Here is a 13265-nt window from a genome sequence, read left to right on the forward strand (position 1 = left end):
TATTTAATATATTTAATGTAAATGTATTTTTTGCTTTTTAGGGTTCGCATCCATATATGGACACAGAGTCTCAGAAATAGATGAAATGTTTGAAGCCAGGAAAATGATTGGCATTTGTCCACAGCTAGACATACACTTTGATGTCCTGACGGTAGAGGAAAACTTGTCCATTTTGGCATCAATCAAAGGAATACCAGCCAATGATGTCATACAGGAAGTATGTTATCTGTCTAGAAACCTTTACTTTTATTCACTATAAATTAGTAACCTTTTGCAGTAACCTGTGTAATGAAAATATGCTTGAAAATCTAAATATAAAAACCTCTTCTGAGCCAGTGTGCAGAAAGTCATCATAAAGAATCAGATGGAATTTGGAGCAAAGTTGCAGCACATAGCAAACGTCCTCATTCTGTCTGGAGGACTCCAGTCTCTCCGTGTGGGTTTCTTTTCTTTTCACTCCTACCAGCTTCCCCTGCCAGACAAACGCGTACACACTGAGCCTATGCACTGACCCCCTTCTCCCCACCGGCCAGGGGTCACAGAAGTAAAACAGGCCCTCGCATCAGGAATCTTTTATTTCAAAATTATAGGTGGGTATGTGTCCAAATTGGGTTTCTCCTGGTGGCTCAGCAGTAAAGAATCTGCCTGCCAATGAAGGACACACAGGTTCCATCCCTGGGTTGAGAAATCCCCTGGAGGAGGACATGGCAACCCACTCCAGGGTCCCTGCCTGGAGAACCCCATGGGCTGTGGCCCGCTAGGCTCCTCTGTCCCTGGGATTGCAGAGTCAGATGAGACTTAGTGACTAGACAACAGCAGCAATGCGTCACAATTAAATTCTATACCAGGAGAGCAGTTTAAAGGTTGGTATTAAAGTGGAACACTTAGAAAGTAGTGTTGATAATTATGTAAATAATGAGATTTAAACAACTTTTATTCACACTTGCCTTTCATAGGTGCAGAGGGTCTTACTGGATTTAGACATGCAGGCTATCAAAGATAATCAGGCTAAAAAGTTAAGTGGTGGCCAAAAAAGAAAACTGTCTTTAGGAATCGCTGTTCTCGGGAACCCAAAGGTGAGCAGATAATAGTGTTGCCGATGAGATAGTTTTAAATTAATCTGAATAAAAAAGCAAGTTGTAGAAATATATACATAGATACAGTATATGAAACATACATAAAATACTATACAGTATTATGGATGTAATTATAATAATAAAGTTTTAAAACTGAAGTCAGAAAGATACACAACCTCTTGAAGACAGCAGTCATCTCTCAGAAGGAGAAGGGGTCAGATGGACTTCACTTGTGTCTGCAGGGTTTTATTTCTCTGAAAAAAGATCTGAAGTAAACTAACATTTGTTACATTTCAGTGGTGGCTGTAGAAGTACTGTTCTGTTACTCTCTGCAGTTTTCTGTACGTTTGTTACGGTTACAGTAATAATCTAATAATAAGGACAGAATTGAAGGACTCGTCCACTGTTCTGTTGACCTGCTTCTGCTCGTGTCTGTTCCGTGCTGTTCTCTGTCCTGTAGAAGCTGGGCTGGGCCCTGGGTCAGAAGGCTTCCAGGTGCCCGCCTGCAGCCAGGGGCCCCGGGGTCCCCCACCCTGCCCCGTTTAGCCCGCTGCTGTGGCTGGGGGGGACCCGGGGTCCTGGCTTATGGCAGTCCCTCCTCCTCCATGTTTCTGAAATGAAAAATAGTCTTAAACTGCTTTCCTTGAGCTAATATAGAACATAATTCTCTAACGAGCAGTTGTTACATCTACAGAATTTAACTGTTTAGCCAAAAGCGATACAGTCAACGTTGTTTCTCAGTTTATTTTTCAGTGTTTTGTTTCTCAGTTTATTTATCTGGTTGTTGTTATACTTACAACTTACATATTACAGACACTAGTCTTTTAAAATTAAGACCAAGAAAGGATTCACATGCCAAACTGATGACTTTTTAAATTGATGCTAACTCAACGTATGAGTGAAAAACTCAGATCTAATACATTTTAATACAGTAACTTTAAATGGGGAGGCTTTTCAGGGTCCACATAGATTTTATATACTTTCATTTTCCTGAGGCTTCCTGCCCTCCCCCACCCCTTTGCACGCAGGTGCTGCTGTTGGACGAGCCAACAGCTGGAATGGACCCGTGTTCTCGTCACATTGTCTGGAATCTTCTGAAACACAGAAAAGCGAACCGGGTGACAGTGTTTAGCACTCACTTCATGGATGAAGCCGACATTCTTGCTGGTGAGATTTTTTACTTGCTTTTTTAAAGGATGAGGTCTTGGGGCCAAATGGGAATTAGACATAGAAATGCTAAATTCTGAGGAGTAAGTAAATTGTGCATTTTTTACCAAAAAGGTATTATTATACTGCTTTTAAAATCACATGTTTTTGTGTTGGGGGCGAGCCCCTGACCCTCCAGGATCGGTAATCTGCCACAAAAGCTTACAGGACCCCACACAGTCCCACTCCCAGCATGAGTTACTACAGTGAAGCTGACAGGGTACAGGGCAGGGTCAGCAGAGAGCAGAGGCTTTGCTGACCCTGTGTGGGAACCAGACACACTTCCAGGGGGCCCCTCCCACAGAATCGCCCAGGATGCACGCAGTTCCGCCGTGTGGGAAGTTGTTTTAACAATGTAATGATAATTAATGTGATAATTTACCATATTAACATTGGTGTCTCATAGGATAATCCAGAAAATGCAAATACTAGTTATTAATGCTGTCACAGATGGTAAAACTGAAACGCCAATCTCTCTTTGCAGATAGGAAGGCTGTCATATCACAAGGAATGTTAAAATGTGTTGGTTCTTCAATTTTTCTCAAAAGCAAATGGGGAATTGGCTACCGGCTGAGGTATCGATCCTTCTTTTCTTTAAATTATTTTTATTTGTTTATTAAATTATTGGCTGCAGGGTCTCCCCTGCTGTGCGGGCTTCCCCCATTTTCGGCGAGCAGAGGCTGCTCTTCACCGCGGTGTGCAGGCTTCTCATCGCCGTGGCCTCTCTTGTGCAGAGCGCAGGCTCTAGGGCGCTCAGGCTTCAGTCGTGCGGCTCCCAGCCTCAGAGCACAGGCGCAGTGGTTGTGACCCACACAGCTTAGTTGCTCCCGGGCATGTGGGATCTTCTTGGATTAGGTATCAAACCTGTGTCTCCTGCTTTGGCAGTTGGATTCTTTACCACTGAGCCATCAGGGAAGCCCTATGGCACAGACTTTTGCTAAAAGCATTCAGAATTTACTTTGGGCTGTTCAGAGTCATCATAAGAAATCATGTTTTTGGGTTTTCTCCAGCATGTACATAGACAGATACTGTGCCACAGAATCTCTTTCTTCTCTGGTTAAACAACATATACCTGCGGCCACTTTGTTGCAACAGAATGAGCAGCAACTTGTGTACAGCTTGCCTTTCAAGGACATGGACAAATTTTCAGGTATTCCCTACTTCTGGTTTCATGATTGCTAAACTAAGATCCCGCCTTGGGAACCGGTTCTCTTAATTTACTTGGTTTTTTACTTGGTTTATTTTTCTGTGTAATATTTACATGCTCCCAGGTACCCAGAGTTAATATTCTGTTTCTGCTTTATTTTACTTTTGGAAACCAGAAATGCTATAAGCCAGCGTTTCTTTTTTTTCCATAAACGACATGCAAGAAATTCCTAACTAGTATGTTAACTTACGTAAATAATTGCTTGTGTTATCAGGAAAGAAACTGCTCCCTTTGTTTGTAGGTCCCCTGGGAATAAGAATATAAATATATACACACATATACATACACACATGCACACAAATATGTACACACATACATACACACATGCGCTCACACGCATACAGATGTGACACACATGTACACCCATGCAAATGTGTATACACACCAATGTGTACACATACACACAACACACACACATATATGGTTGTGTACGCCTTCAGTTGCCTTTTCAGTTTCATGATTTCATAACGAATTACCTTATTATACAGTAAACTCTTGCATTATCTTATTTGTAGCCTTAATTTTCTTCATTCTGATGAGGAACTCAAGCTCAGTCTCCTTTATCTGTTGAGGGATCTCTTAATAACCATAAGGATATTACTGCTGAAGATAAGTTATACAGAAATCCCATCGCATTCCAATGGTTAGATAGAAATTGTCTATGTTAGTTGAATTAGTTTGAAGAAAAGGAATCACTAATTAACTGAAGTGTACATGTCAACGTAGTGTACTCTGCCTATCATTCTGTCTGTAAAACATTCCTTAGTTTTAATTTATGTCATGGTTCACATCTAACAGGTACGTGTCCCTAAGCAGCATTCTGTGGGGTCCTCAGCAATTTCTAGAAATGTTGAAGGGGTTCTGAGACCAGAAAGTTTGGGAACCGTGGTGGCAGCATAGTAAATTCAGTCATTCTCTACTTTTAAAGGACATTTTAGAATCATTCGTGACAGTATGCTTAGCTATACAAAGTTCTTTCATTTGTTTCCTTTTAGGCTTATTTTCTGCTCTAGACAGTCATTCAAACTTAGGTGTTATTTCTTATGGTGTCTCCATGACGACTTTGGAAGATGTATTCTTAAAGCTAGAAGTTGAAGCGGAAATTGACCAAGCAGGTAAAAACAAATCTAACAGAGCATTTTAGGCAGTGAACCAGACAGGTAGTGATCCAGACAGTGATTGTGTAAGCATGCTGAATGTCTACTTGGGGAAAGAAAGGGTAGGAGTAAGCAGGTAAATAAGTAGCTCCGATGTTTACGGATAGTGGTAGGCGCTGTGAAGGAAAGTGGGGCGGTCTGGGGAAGCAGGTAACTTAGGTTGTATCTCAGGGGAACATGAGGAGACGATACTTAAAGTGAGATCCAGAGGCAGGAAAGGTAAGGTTGTATTGCAGTCTCTCCCAGGTAGAGGGAAGTGCTGCCATAGCAGTGTTGACTGAGGAATGGGTTGGATATTTTTGGTGACAGAGAAAGGCTGCCAGAACGCCAGGGAGAGCATGGCGTGAGGAGCTCGGAGGTGCAGGCAAGGGAGGGGCATGTGCAGCCCCCGAAGCTCTGCAGGAGCGCTCCGTTTGCCTCTGTGCTGTGTGATGTGCAGCTCACAGAGAGTTCCAGAGCAAAGGGGCAACATGAGCTGATATGCTTCTTCAACGAGCACATTCCAGCTGTTGGATGACAGATGGATTGTGAAGGAAGTCTGGAAGCAGGAAGAGTGGTCAGGAAGCTGTTACCGCTGATCCTTGTTTGAACTTGGATGGCTGTGAAAACTGGGAAACACGAACAGATTTGGGTCGTGTTAGAGGCACTGGTGGTGACCTACTGCTGGGCTCCTGTCGGGGGTTGGGGAAGGGCGGAGTCAAGAAGGTATCTAAACTTTCAGCCTGAGAATTGGAAATGGAATCGCCCGTTTCCTGACCAAAGGGGAGCAGCCAGTTCCTGGAAAGAAGGATTCCAGGTGTGATTTCGCTTGTGTTGTTTGAGACGCTTGGTAGACATCCCTGTGGAGATGCCCATGGGCTGTGACACACATGCTTAGAGCCAGGAGAGGCTGCTAGGGCCAGAGACACGCGCTCTGCGGTCCCTTGTGTATAGACGGCCCCAGGGGTCGCGTGCGGCCCCTTCCACGGAGTAGAGGGGCCGCCCGAGCGTGGGCAGTGAAGCGCAGGAAGCGCTGGCGGGAAGGCACCATTATTGCGCTTTCTTTCTTCACAAGAGAGGCGGGAACCAGGACCACGTGGTGTTTAAGGAAAGAAGGCGGTTGCTTCTTGCTGATCGCTGTGAGAATTGGGTGATAACAGAAAGGGTGGTTTTGGTAACGCAGAAGATGGAGAAACTTGGAAGTGCGGAAGCCGGTCGTGAGCTTGACGTACCCTCAGTGGCGCGGCTGAGATGAGTGCGTCTCAGGGTGAGGCTGAGTGGAGGGTTGACCGCAGCAGGGTGGGTGTGGGGTGGTCCTCTCGGTCGTGGAGGAAAGTCACTTTACGATGAGAACGTGGTGTCAGACTGTAATCTTCCTGTTTGTTTTTTAATGGAGGGAAGTTGCGGTACAGCGTTGCCTGTCTCCGCTGCACATGAGGTAGATCACTGAGTGCGCGTGTGCCCCTCCGCGCCTCCCGGGCCCAGCCTCTCGGTCGGCGCAGAGCCCCGAGCCGAGCCTCCCATGCTGTGCGGCTTCTTCCACTAGCTGCCTGTTTACGCGTGGTAGCTGTGCACGTCCACACTGCTTTCCCATTCGTCCCTCTCGCTCCTTCCCCCACTGTGTCTCTAAGTCCCTCCTTTATATAGTGATTAGAGAAGGAAAGCTCACAGGAAGTCTCTAAATCGCAGACAGCTGGAGAGGTGCGGCATTCGTCAGTTCGATGGAGTTGAGCAGAGACAAGGTGTGGGAGCAGGGGCGACAGAGGGAGTCTGCGTCAGGATGCCGTGCGCTGTCGGTGAGCAGGTGTGATCCTGGGGCTGACAGAGCACGCCACGCGGAAGGCGCTCGTGTGTGTGGTGCTCAACAGCCTGAGGGACACGAGGAGGTTTCTAGAAAATGTCTGTGTCGTGGGAATGGAGATAAGAGGCTTGTGCTCTGTTCAGGTGTTGCTGGCTTTTTCTATAGCACCTTTAAGTCCTTCTTCATGCTGAAGCCAGTCTTCATCTCCTTTTATTATTTTTCACATCTTTTAATTTTGAATCACTCTTTTTTATCCCCATCAAGACGTTTCACCTGGTTTCAGTCTCTTGGCATCAACCATATAACGTGTCTCTTACTTATATATATTCTGGTTTCTTTTACTTAATATAATGCTTGTAAGATCAAGCTGTTACAGTTATACAGTAGTTTGTTCACTTTCGTAGCTTCACACTGTTCTGTTACAGGTGAACTTCATGGCTTTTTATGTTCTCACCTGTTGATGGACATGTGGGTTCCGTCCCACGTGTGGCTGCTGGGTAGGGCACTGGCTACAGATGTTCTTGTCCCTGTTTCCGTGAGCCTCTGCACCTAATTCTGTTGGGCTCCTACCAGAGAGAGCACGTCCTGGTCATGAGCTGTGCCCACGTTCAGTTTCGATCATGTAGCCAAAGTCCATGACAGCCCCTCCGGCCCGTGTCGCTCCCCGCCAGGCATGTTTTGAAATTTACATGCTTCAGGAAGGTTTCCATCTTCTGAAGGGCGATAACATCACTTTCCATCCTTCTGTTTCGGCACATAGATTACAGCGTGTTTTCTCAGCAGCCGCAAGAGGAAGAGTTGGATTCAAAATCCTTCGACGAGATGGAACAGAGCTTGCTTATTCTCTCCGAAAGTAAGGCTGCTCTGGTGAGCGCCAAGGGCCTCTGGACGCAGCAGGTGTTTACCATCGCCAGGTTTCACTTCCTCAACTTGAGACGCGAAAGCAAGTCCCTGAGATCTGTGTAAGCACAGGCACTCTCCTGCCCGAGGAGCTGGGGTTTTTTCAATTTAAGATTTTTCTTTCTTTTTCTTTTTTTATTTTTTAATTGAAGGAAAATTGCTTTTCAGTGTTGTATTGGTTTCTGCTGTACCACAGCCCGAATCAGCCCTAAGTATACATAAGTCCCCTCCCTCCAAGCCACTTTGTATCAGCCGTAACAGGAACACACTGAGTCACTTTTGTGAGGTGGGAGAGCCTTCCGCCTGTTGCACAGAGCAAAGTGAGTCAGAAACGCGAGTAATGCTAGTAACACATATCTGTGGAATCCTGAAACATGGCACAGATGAGCCTGCTCACAGGGGAGGAGCAGAGGCCCAGACGAGCCTGCACAGGGGAGGAGCAGAGGCCCAGATGCAGATGACGGGCCTGTAGACGCAGGTTGGTGGGGGGCGGCAAGGAGAGAGTGGCCCCGACATCACGTACTCTCATGGGAAGCAAAGAGCTGGTGAGAAGCTTCTTTTTCAAATGAGTACCTTTTAACTGTCATGGAAAGGAAGATTATTTTGTATATTTACATGTTAATATGCCTTCAACTGTATTTTTTTTTCCTTTCAGGTTGCTCTTACTTTTAATATTTTTCACAGTTCAGATTTTCATGTTTTTGGTACATCACTCTTTGAAAAATGCTGTGGTTCCCATCAGACTTGTTCCAGACTTATACTTCCTCAAACCCGGAGATCAACCCGATAAATACAGAACCAGTCTGCTCCTTCAGAACTCCACTGGTGAGAGTGTGTGAAGGTTTGTGAGTGTGTGCTTGTCCGCCTGGGGTGAGGGGTAGACATAGGTCAGAGATTTGGATTTTAGAAATATACCTAAGATAAAGGCATGGTCTGTCTGCACAAACCTACGTTAAATAAAACCCCTCATTGATGCTGAGTAATAGATTAAGGAAATTTTGGTTTAAGTGTTCAGTTCAGTCGCTCAGTCATGTCCGACTCTTTGCGACCCCATGGACTGCAGCACACCAGGCCTCCCTGTCTATCACCAACTCCTGGAGCCTACTCAAACTCATGTCCATTGAGTCGGTGATGCCATTCAGCCATCTCATCCTCTGTCGTCCCCTTCTCCTCCCACCCTCAATCTTTCCCAGCATCAGGGTCTTTTCAAAAGAGTCAGCTCTTCACATCAGGTGGCCAAAGTATTGGACATTCAGCTTCAGCATCAGTCCTTCCAGTGAACACCCAGGACTGATCTAACACTTTTTAAAATATCTTGATTTATGTTGTTGATAGTCATAAAATTTCCTTTTTTAATAGTGGCATTATTCTCAGAGCAGCGTAATTCATCTCAAAAGTTTATAATGAGCAAAACAAACTTCAGAACTTGAAAACTCTTTAGAGTTACAGCATATAATATTTAATGTAGTTACATATCTACAAAGAAGTGTTTAAACAGTTTTTAAGGACTATCTGAAAAATTAGAATAAAGGACAGTTGTCATGGAAATCTCTATAATCAAATACATTAAATTTGCAGTGGATATTTTTGGATTTGTTATTATTTTTATCACATAAGTATCCAATATGAAAGAAAATTTAAAGCCGATGGCTTTGAGCAAAGCTCAGAATAAAATTTTAAAAACCCAATAACAAGACTTTGATTTTCAAAACGTTAAGACCTAATTCAGAATTTGACGTGAATTATATGTTTCTACAACATCTCCTATCTGTGTGGATGGTTTATAGTCCCAAGGTCCTTGAGGAGGAAGTTAAAGTGAGCTAACAATACAAATTTTCAGTAAAGCACAAGCAGCTTCCTGGCTTGTCTTTTGCTGAAACACATTGGAGAGTTGCATTTCTTGTACTGCTTGTTTGCTCACAAATTCTCTGTAGTTTAACACTTCCCAGCACTTCACCTGTATTCTCATATCTTTCCTTTTTGATTCACTATCAGCCAAAAACTTTTGCCCTGCATTGTAATCACAGTTTGGGATGATTACAGACGACTGTTAAAATCATCGCTCCTAAATTCTAACTATCAGTTTATGGTGTAACCTCTCTTCTTTTGGAGGAAGAAGATATATAGTGATAGAAAACACACTTGAATGGAAAGCGTTGTGTTTTTCATTTCTTTCATTAGAATTCTTGTTCTGGTTTTAATATCCACTCCACGTTGCTGAAATGCAGGACCGCATGGAGCCCTACACTGTGACGCTGTGACCGTTTTTTGGTATTTGAGGAATTGTATGTCATCTCAAGTATTTCTGCCTGGATTTCACTCTCACTGATCTCCAAAAATTCTAGTGGTTTCAAGGTTTTGTCCCATTTGATATTTTTAAGTGTATCTAGAATTACTTACACTATCAGTCTGTCTCTCTCTCCACATATCTGTCCATCCACCCAGCCATCTACCTATCGGTCTTTATCTATCTCACATCTCCCAGGCCTTGCTGTTGGTCCTAAAGGTTCATTTCCTCTAGGAATCACGGCCTCTGACTCTGTGTCTTGGCGGGTACCCTACCCTCCTGGCGAGGTTTTCTGTATCATGGGTGATGCAGTGCTGTCTCGAGAAGACAGAACCGCTCTAGCATTTGGAGATCGGAGGTGGTTAACACTGGATTACCGTAGAGACCATATCGCAGGAAGTGCCCATCTCTGACACTAAAATGCATGTTAACACACTCGATTACAGTAGAGACCGTATCACTGGAAGGGCCCTTCTCTCTGACTCTGAATCACGTGTTGTTAATGCACTGAATCAGTAGAGACCGTATCACTGGAAGCGTCTGTCTCTCTGACACTAAAACACTTATTGTTAACACACTGGATCAGGAGTAGAGACCGTGTCACAGGAAGCGCCCGTCTCTCTGAACCTGAAACGCGTGTTGTTAACACACTGGATTTGGAGTAGAGACCGTATCACAGGAAGGGCCCTTCTCTCTGACTCTGAATCATGCTGTTAACGCACTGAATCAGTAGAGGCCATGTCACGGAAGCGCCCGTCTCTGACACTAAAACACTTGTAGCTGAGTCTGAGCCACCGGCTGTACCACTCAGTCACCCATAGAGTTTTCCTTTGTTTGATTTTGGTTCCTCTCAAATTCACACTCGTTCTTGCTTGAATCCTGGCCTTTCCGGTGATGGACAGAGAACTCTTCCCACTCCCCAGGTGTTATGGTACAGGCTAGGCTTCGGGCGGCACACAGCATCTCCCTTGGGCTCCACGCGTCCTGAAGGCTGTAGATGGAGACCTGCATCTGAGTGTCACTGTTTGAAGGCAGTTGACGTCCATACAGTTTGTTCAGAACACACAGCAGCCCTCCAGGTGGGATGTTACCTAACCCCGCCCCTGGCTTCGGCATCTCTGAGCCTGGTAGGTTACCTTGTTACATAAAATGGCCAGGTGGACTTTTGTTCTCACAAAAGTCTGGTTGGAGCAGTCTTCAGCCGGATTTCTTGTGTGATGGGCCACTTTGAGCGTGAGTCACAGCAGCAGCAGCAGCAGCTGAGCGTGGCACAGTTGCTGCGTGTCAGCCTCTGCTCTGAGGTCTGTGTGCATTGATGTGGGTGTGGATTCAGCAGACAGGCTGCAGAGCGAGTGTTCTTACTCACGTCTCACCCAACAGGAAAAAGGTCTTCAGAAAGGAGCGCTTTGCCACATTATTAAAAGCCCATGTCTGTTTTTCATTTAAGCTAATGGTTTATCATTTGCTTCTTTTCTGATACCAGACTCAGATATCAGTGACCTTCTTAGCTTTTTCGCAAATCAGAACATAATGGTGACGATGTTTAATGACACTGACTACATGTCCGCCGCTCCCCACAGCGCAGCTCTGAACGTGGTGCGGTCAGAAAGGGTGAGAGCATTGCATGGGATTGAAGTCTTTCCTCTAAAATTAATCGTTTGCTGATTAACCTTATGAGTTGGAAATTAAAATTTACTTTGGGAAATAGCTTGCTGTGTTTACTTGTAATATATTTTATGCCATGATGGAAAACCAATATATAAAGCTATGAGGAATACAATTATATTTATCATTTTTTTTTTTGCTTAAAATATCAGAATATCTAGATTCCAAACTAGATTATTTTTATCTATCATTAAGTATTATTTCTATGATATGTTGCATCAGTTTTAAATATAGTTAGTGAGAATTAACTTCAGTTCAGTCACTCAGTTGTGTCCGACTCTTTGCGACCCCATGAATTGCAGCATGCCAGGCCTCCCTGTCCATCACCAACTCCCGGAGTTCACTCAAACTCACGTCCATCGAGTCGGTGATGCCATCCAGCCATCTCATCCTCTGTTGTCCCCTTCTCCTCCTGCCCCCAGCCCCTCCCAGCATCAGTCTTTTCCAGTGAGTCAGCTCTTTGCATGGGTGGCCAAAGTACTGGAGTTTCAGCTTCAGCATCATTCCTTCCAAAGAACACCCAGGGCTGATCTCTAGAATTGACTGGTTGGATCTCCTTGCAGTCCAAGGGACTCTCAAGAGTCTTCTCCAACACCACAGTTCAAAAGCATCAATTCTTCAGCACTCAGCTTTCTTCACAGTCCAACTCTCACATCCATACATGACTACTGGAAAAACCACAGCCTTGCCTAGATGGACCTTTGTTGACAAAGTAATGTCTCTGCTTTTGAATATGCTATCTAGGTTGGTCATAACTTTCCTTCCAAGGAGTAAGCGTCTTTTAATTTCATGGCTGCAGTCACCATCTGTAGTGATTTTGGAGCCCAGAAAAATAAAGTCTGACACTGTTTCCACTGTTTCCCCATCTATTTCCCATGAAGTGATGGGACCAGATGCCATGATCTTAGTTTTCTGAATGTTGAGCTTTAAGCCAACCTTTTCACTCTCCTATTTCACTTTAATCAAGAGGCTCTTTAGTTCCTCTTCACTTTCTGCCATAAGGGTGGTGTCATCTGCATATCTGAGGTTATTGATATTTCTCCCAGCAATCTTGATTCCAGCTTGTGCTTCTTCCAGCCCAGCGTTTCTCATGATGTACTCTGCATAGAAGTTAAATAAGCAGGGTGACAGTATACAGCCTTGATGTACTCCTTTTCCTATTTGGAACCAGTCTGGTGTTCCATGTCCAGTTTGAACTGTTGCTTCCTGACCTGCATATAAGTTTATCAAGAGGCAGGTCAGGTGGTCTGGTATTCCCATCTCTTTCAGAATTTCCCACAGTTTATTGTGATCCACACAGTCAAAGGTTTTGGCATAGTCAATAAAACAGAAATAGATGTTTTTCTGGAACTCTCTTGCTTTTTCAGTGACCCAGCAGATGTTGGCAATGTGATCTCTGGTTCCTCTGCCTTTTCTAAAACCAGCTTGAACATGTGGAAGTTCACGGTTCACAGATTGTTGAAGCCTGGCTTGGAGAATTTTGAGCATTACTTTACTAGTGTGTGAGATGAGTGCAATTGTGTGGCAGTTTGAGCATTCTTTGGCACTGCCTTTCTTTGGGATTGGAATGAAAACTGACCTTTGCCAGTCCTGTGGCCACTGCTGAGTTTTCCAAATGTGCTGGCATATTGAGTGCAGCACTTTCACAGCATCATCTTTTAGGATTTGAAATAGCTCAACTGGAATTCCATCACCTCCACTAGCTTTGTTTGTAGTGATGCTTTCTAAGGCCCACTTGACTTCACATTCCAGGATGTCTGGCTCTAGGTGAGTGATCATAACATCGTGATTATCTGGGTCGTGAAGATCTTTTTTGTATAGTTCTTCTGTGTATGCCACCTCTTCTTAATATCTTATGCTTCTGTTCGGTTCATACCATTTCTGTCCTTTATCGAGCCCATCTTTGCATGAAATGTTTCCTTGGTATCTCTAATTTTCTTGAAGAGATCTCTAGTCTTTCCCATTCTGTTGTTTTCCTCTGTTTCTT

General features: G+C 44.3%; 1 protein-coding gene across 3 annotated transcripts in view; it reads left to right on the forward strand.

Annotated features, from left to right (window-relative positions):
* ABCA5 (ATP binding cassette subfamily A member 5) overlaps positions 1–13265 on the forward strand; it is a 62954-nt gene that overhangs the window by 33819 nt on the left and 15870 nt on the right. For 2 of the 3 annotated variants that reach the window (XM_027519134.1, XM_027519135.1), the window contains exons 13-21: positions 42–217; positions 957–1076; positions 2105–2243; positions 2767–2857; positions 3293–3432; positions 4485–4604; positions 7187–7388; positions 7982–8151; positions 11097–11224. In XM_027519134.1, coding sequence (XP_027374935.1) covers positions 42–217; positions 957–1076; positions 2105–2243; positions 2767–2857; positions 3293–3432; positions 4485–4604; positions 7187–7388; positions 7982–8151; positions 11097–11224 — 1286 coding nt within the window. The remainder of the gene's footprint in view (positions 1–41; positions 218–956; positions 1077–2104; positions 2244–2766; positions 2858–3292; positions 3433–4484; positions 4605–7186; positions 7389–7981; positions 8152–11096; positions 11225–13265) is intronic. The other variant, XM_027519137.1, reaches the window with a different exon arrangement.

This window comes from Bos indicus x Bos taurus, chromosome 19, assembly GCF_003369695.1.
Source record: "Bos indicus x Bos taurus breed Angus x Brahman F1 hybrid chromosome 19, Bos_hybrid_MaternalHap_v2.0, whole genome shotgun sequence".
NCBI lineage: Eukaryota > Metazoa > Chordata > Mammalia > Artiodactyla > Bovidae > Bos > Bos indicus x Bos taurus.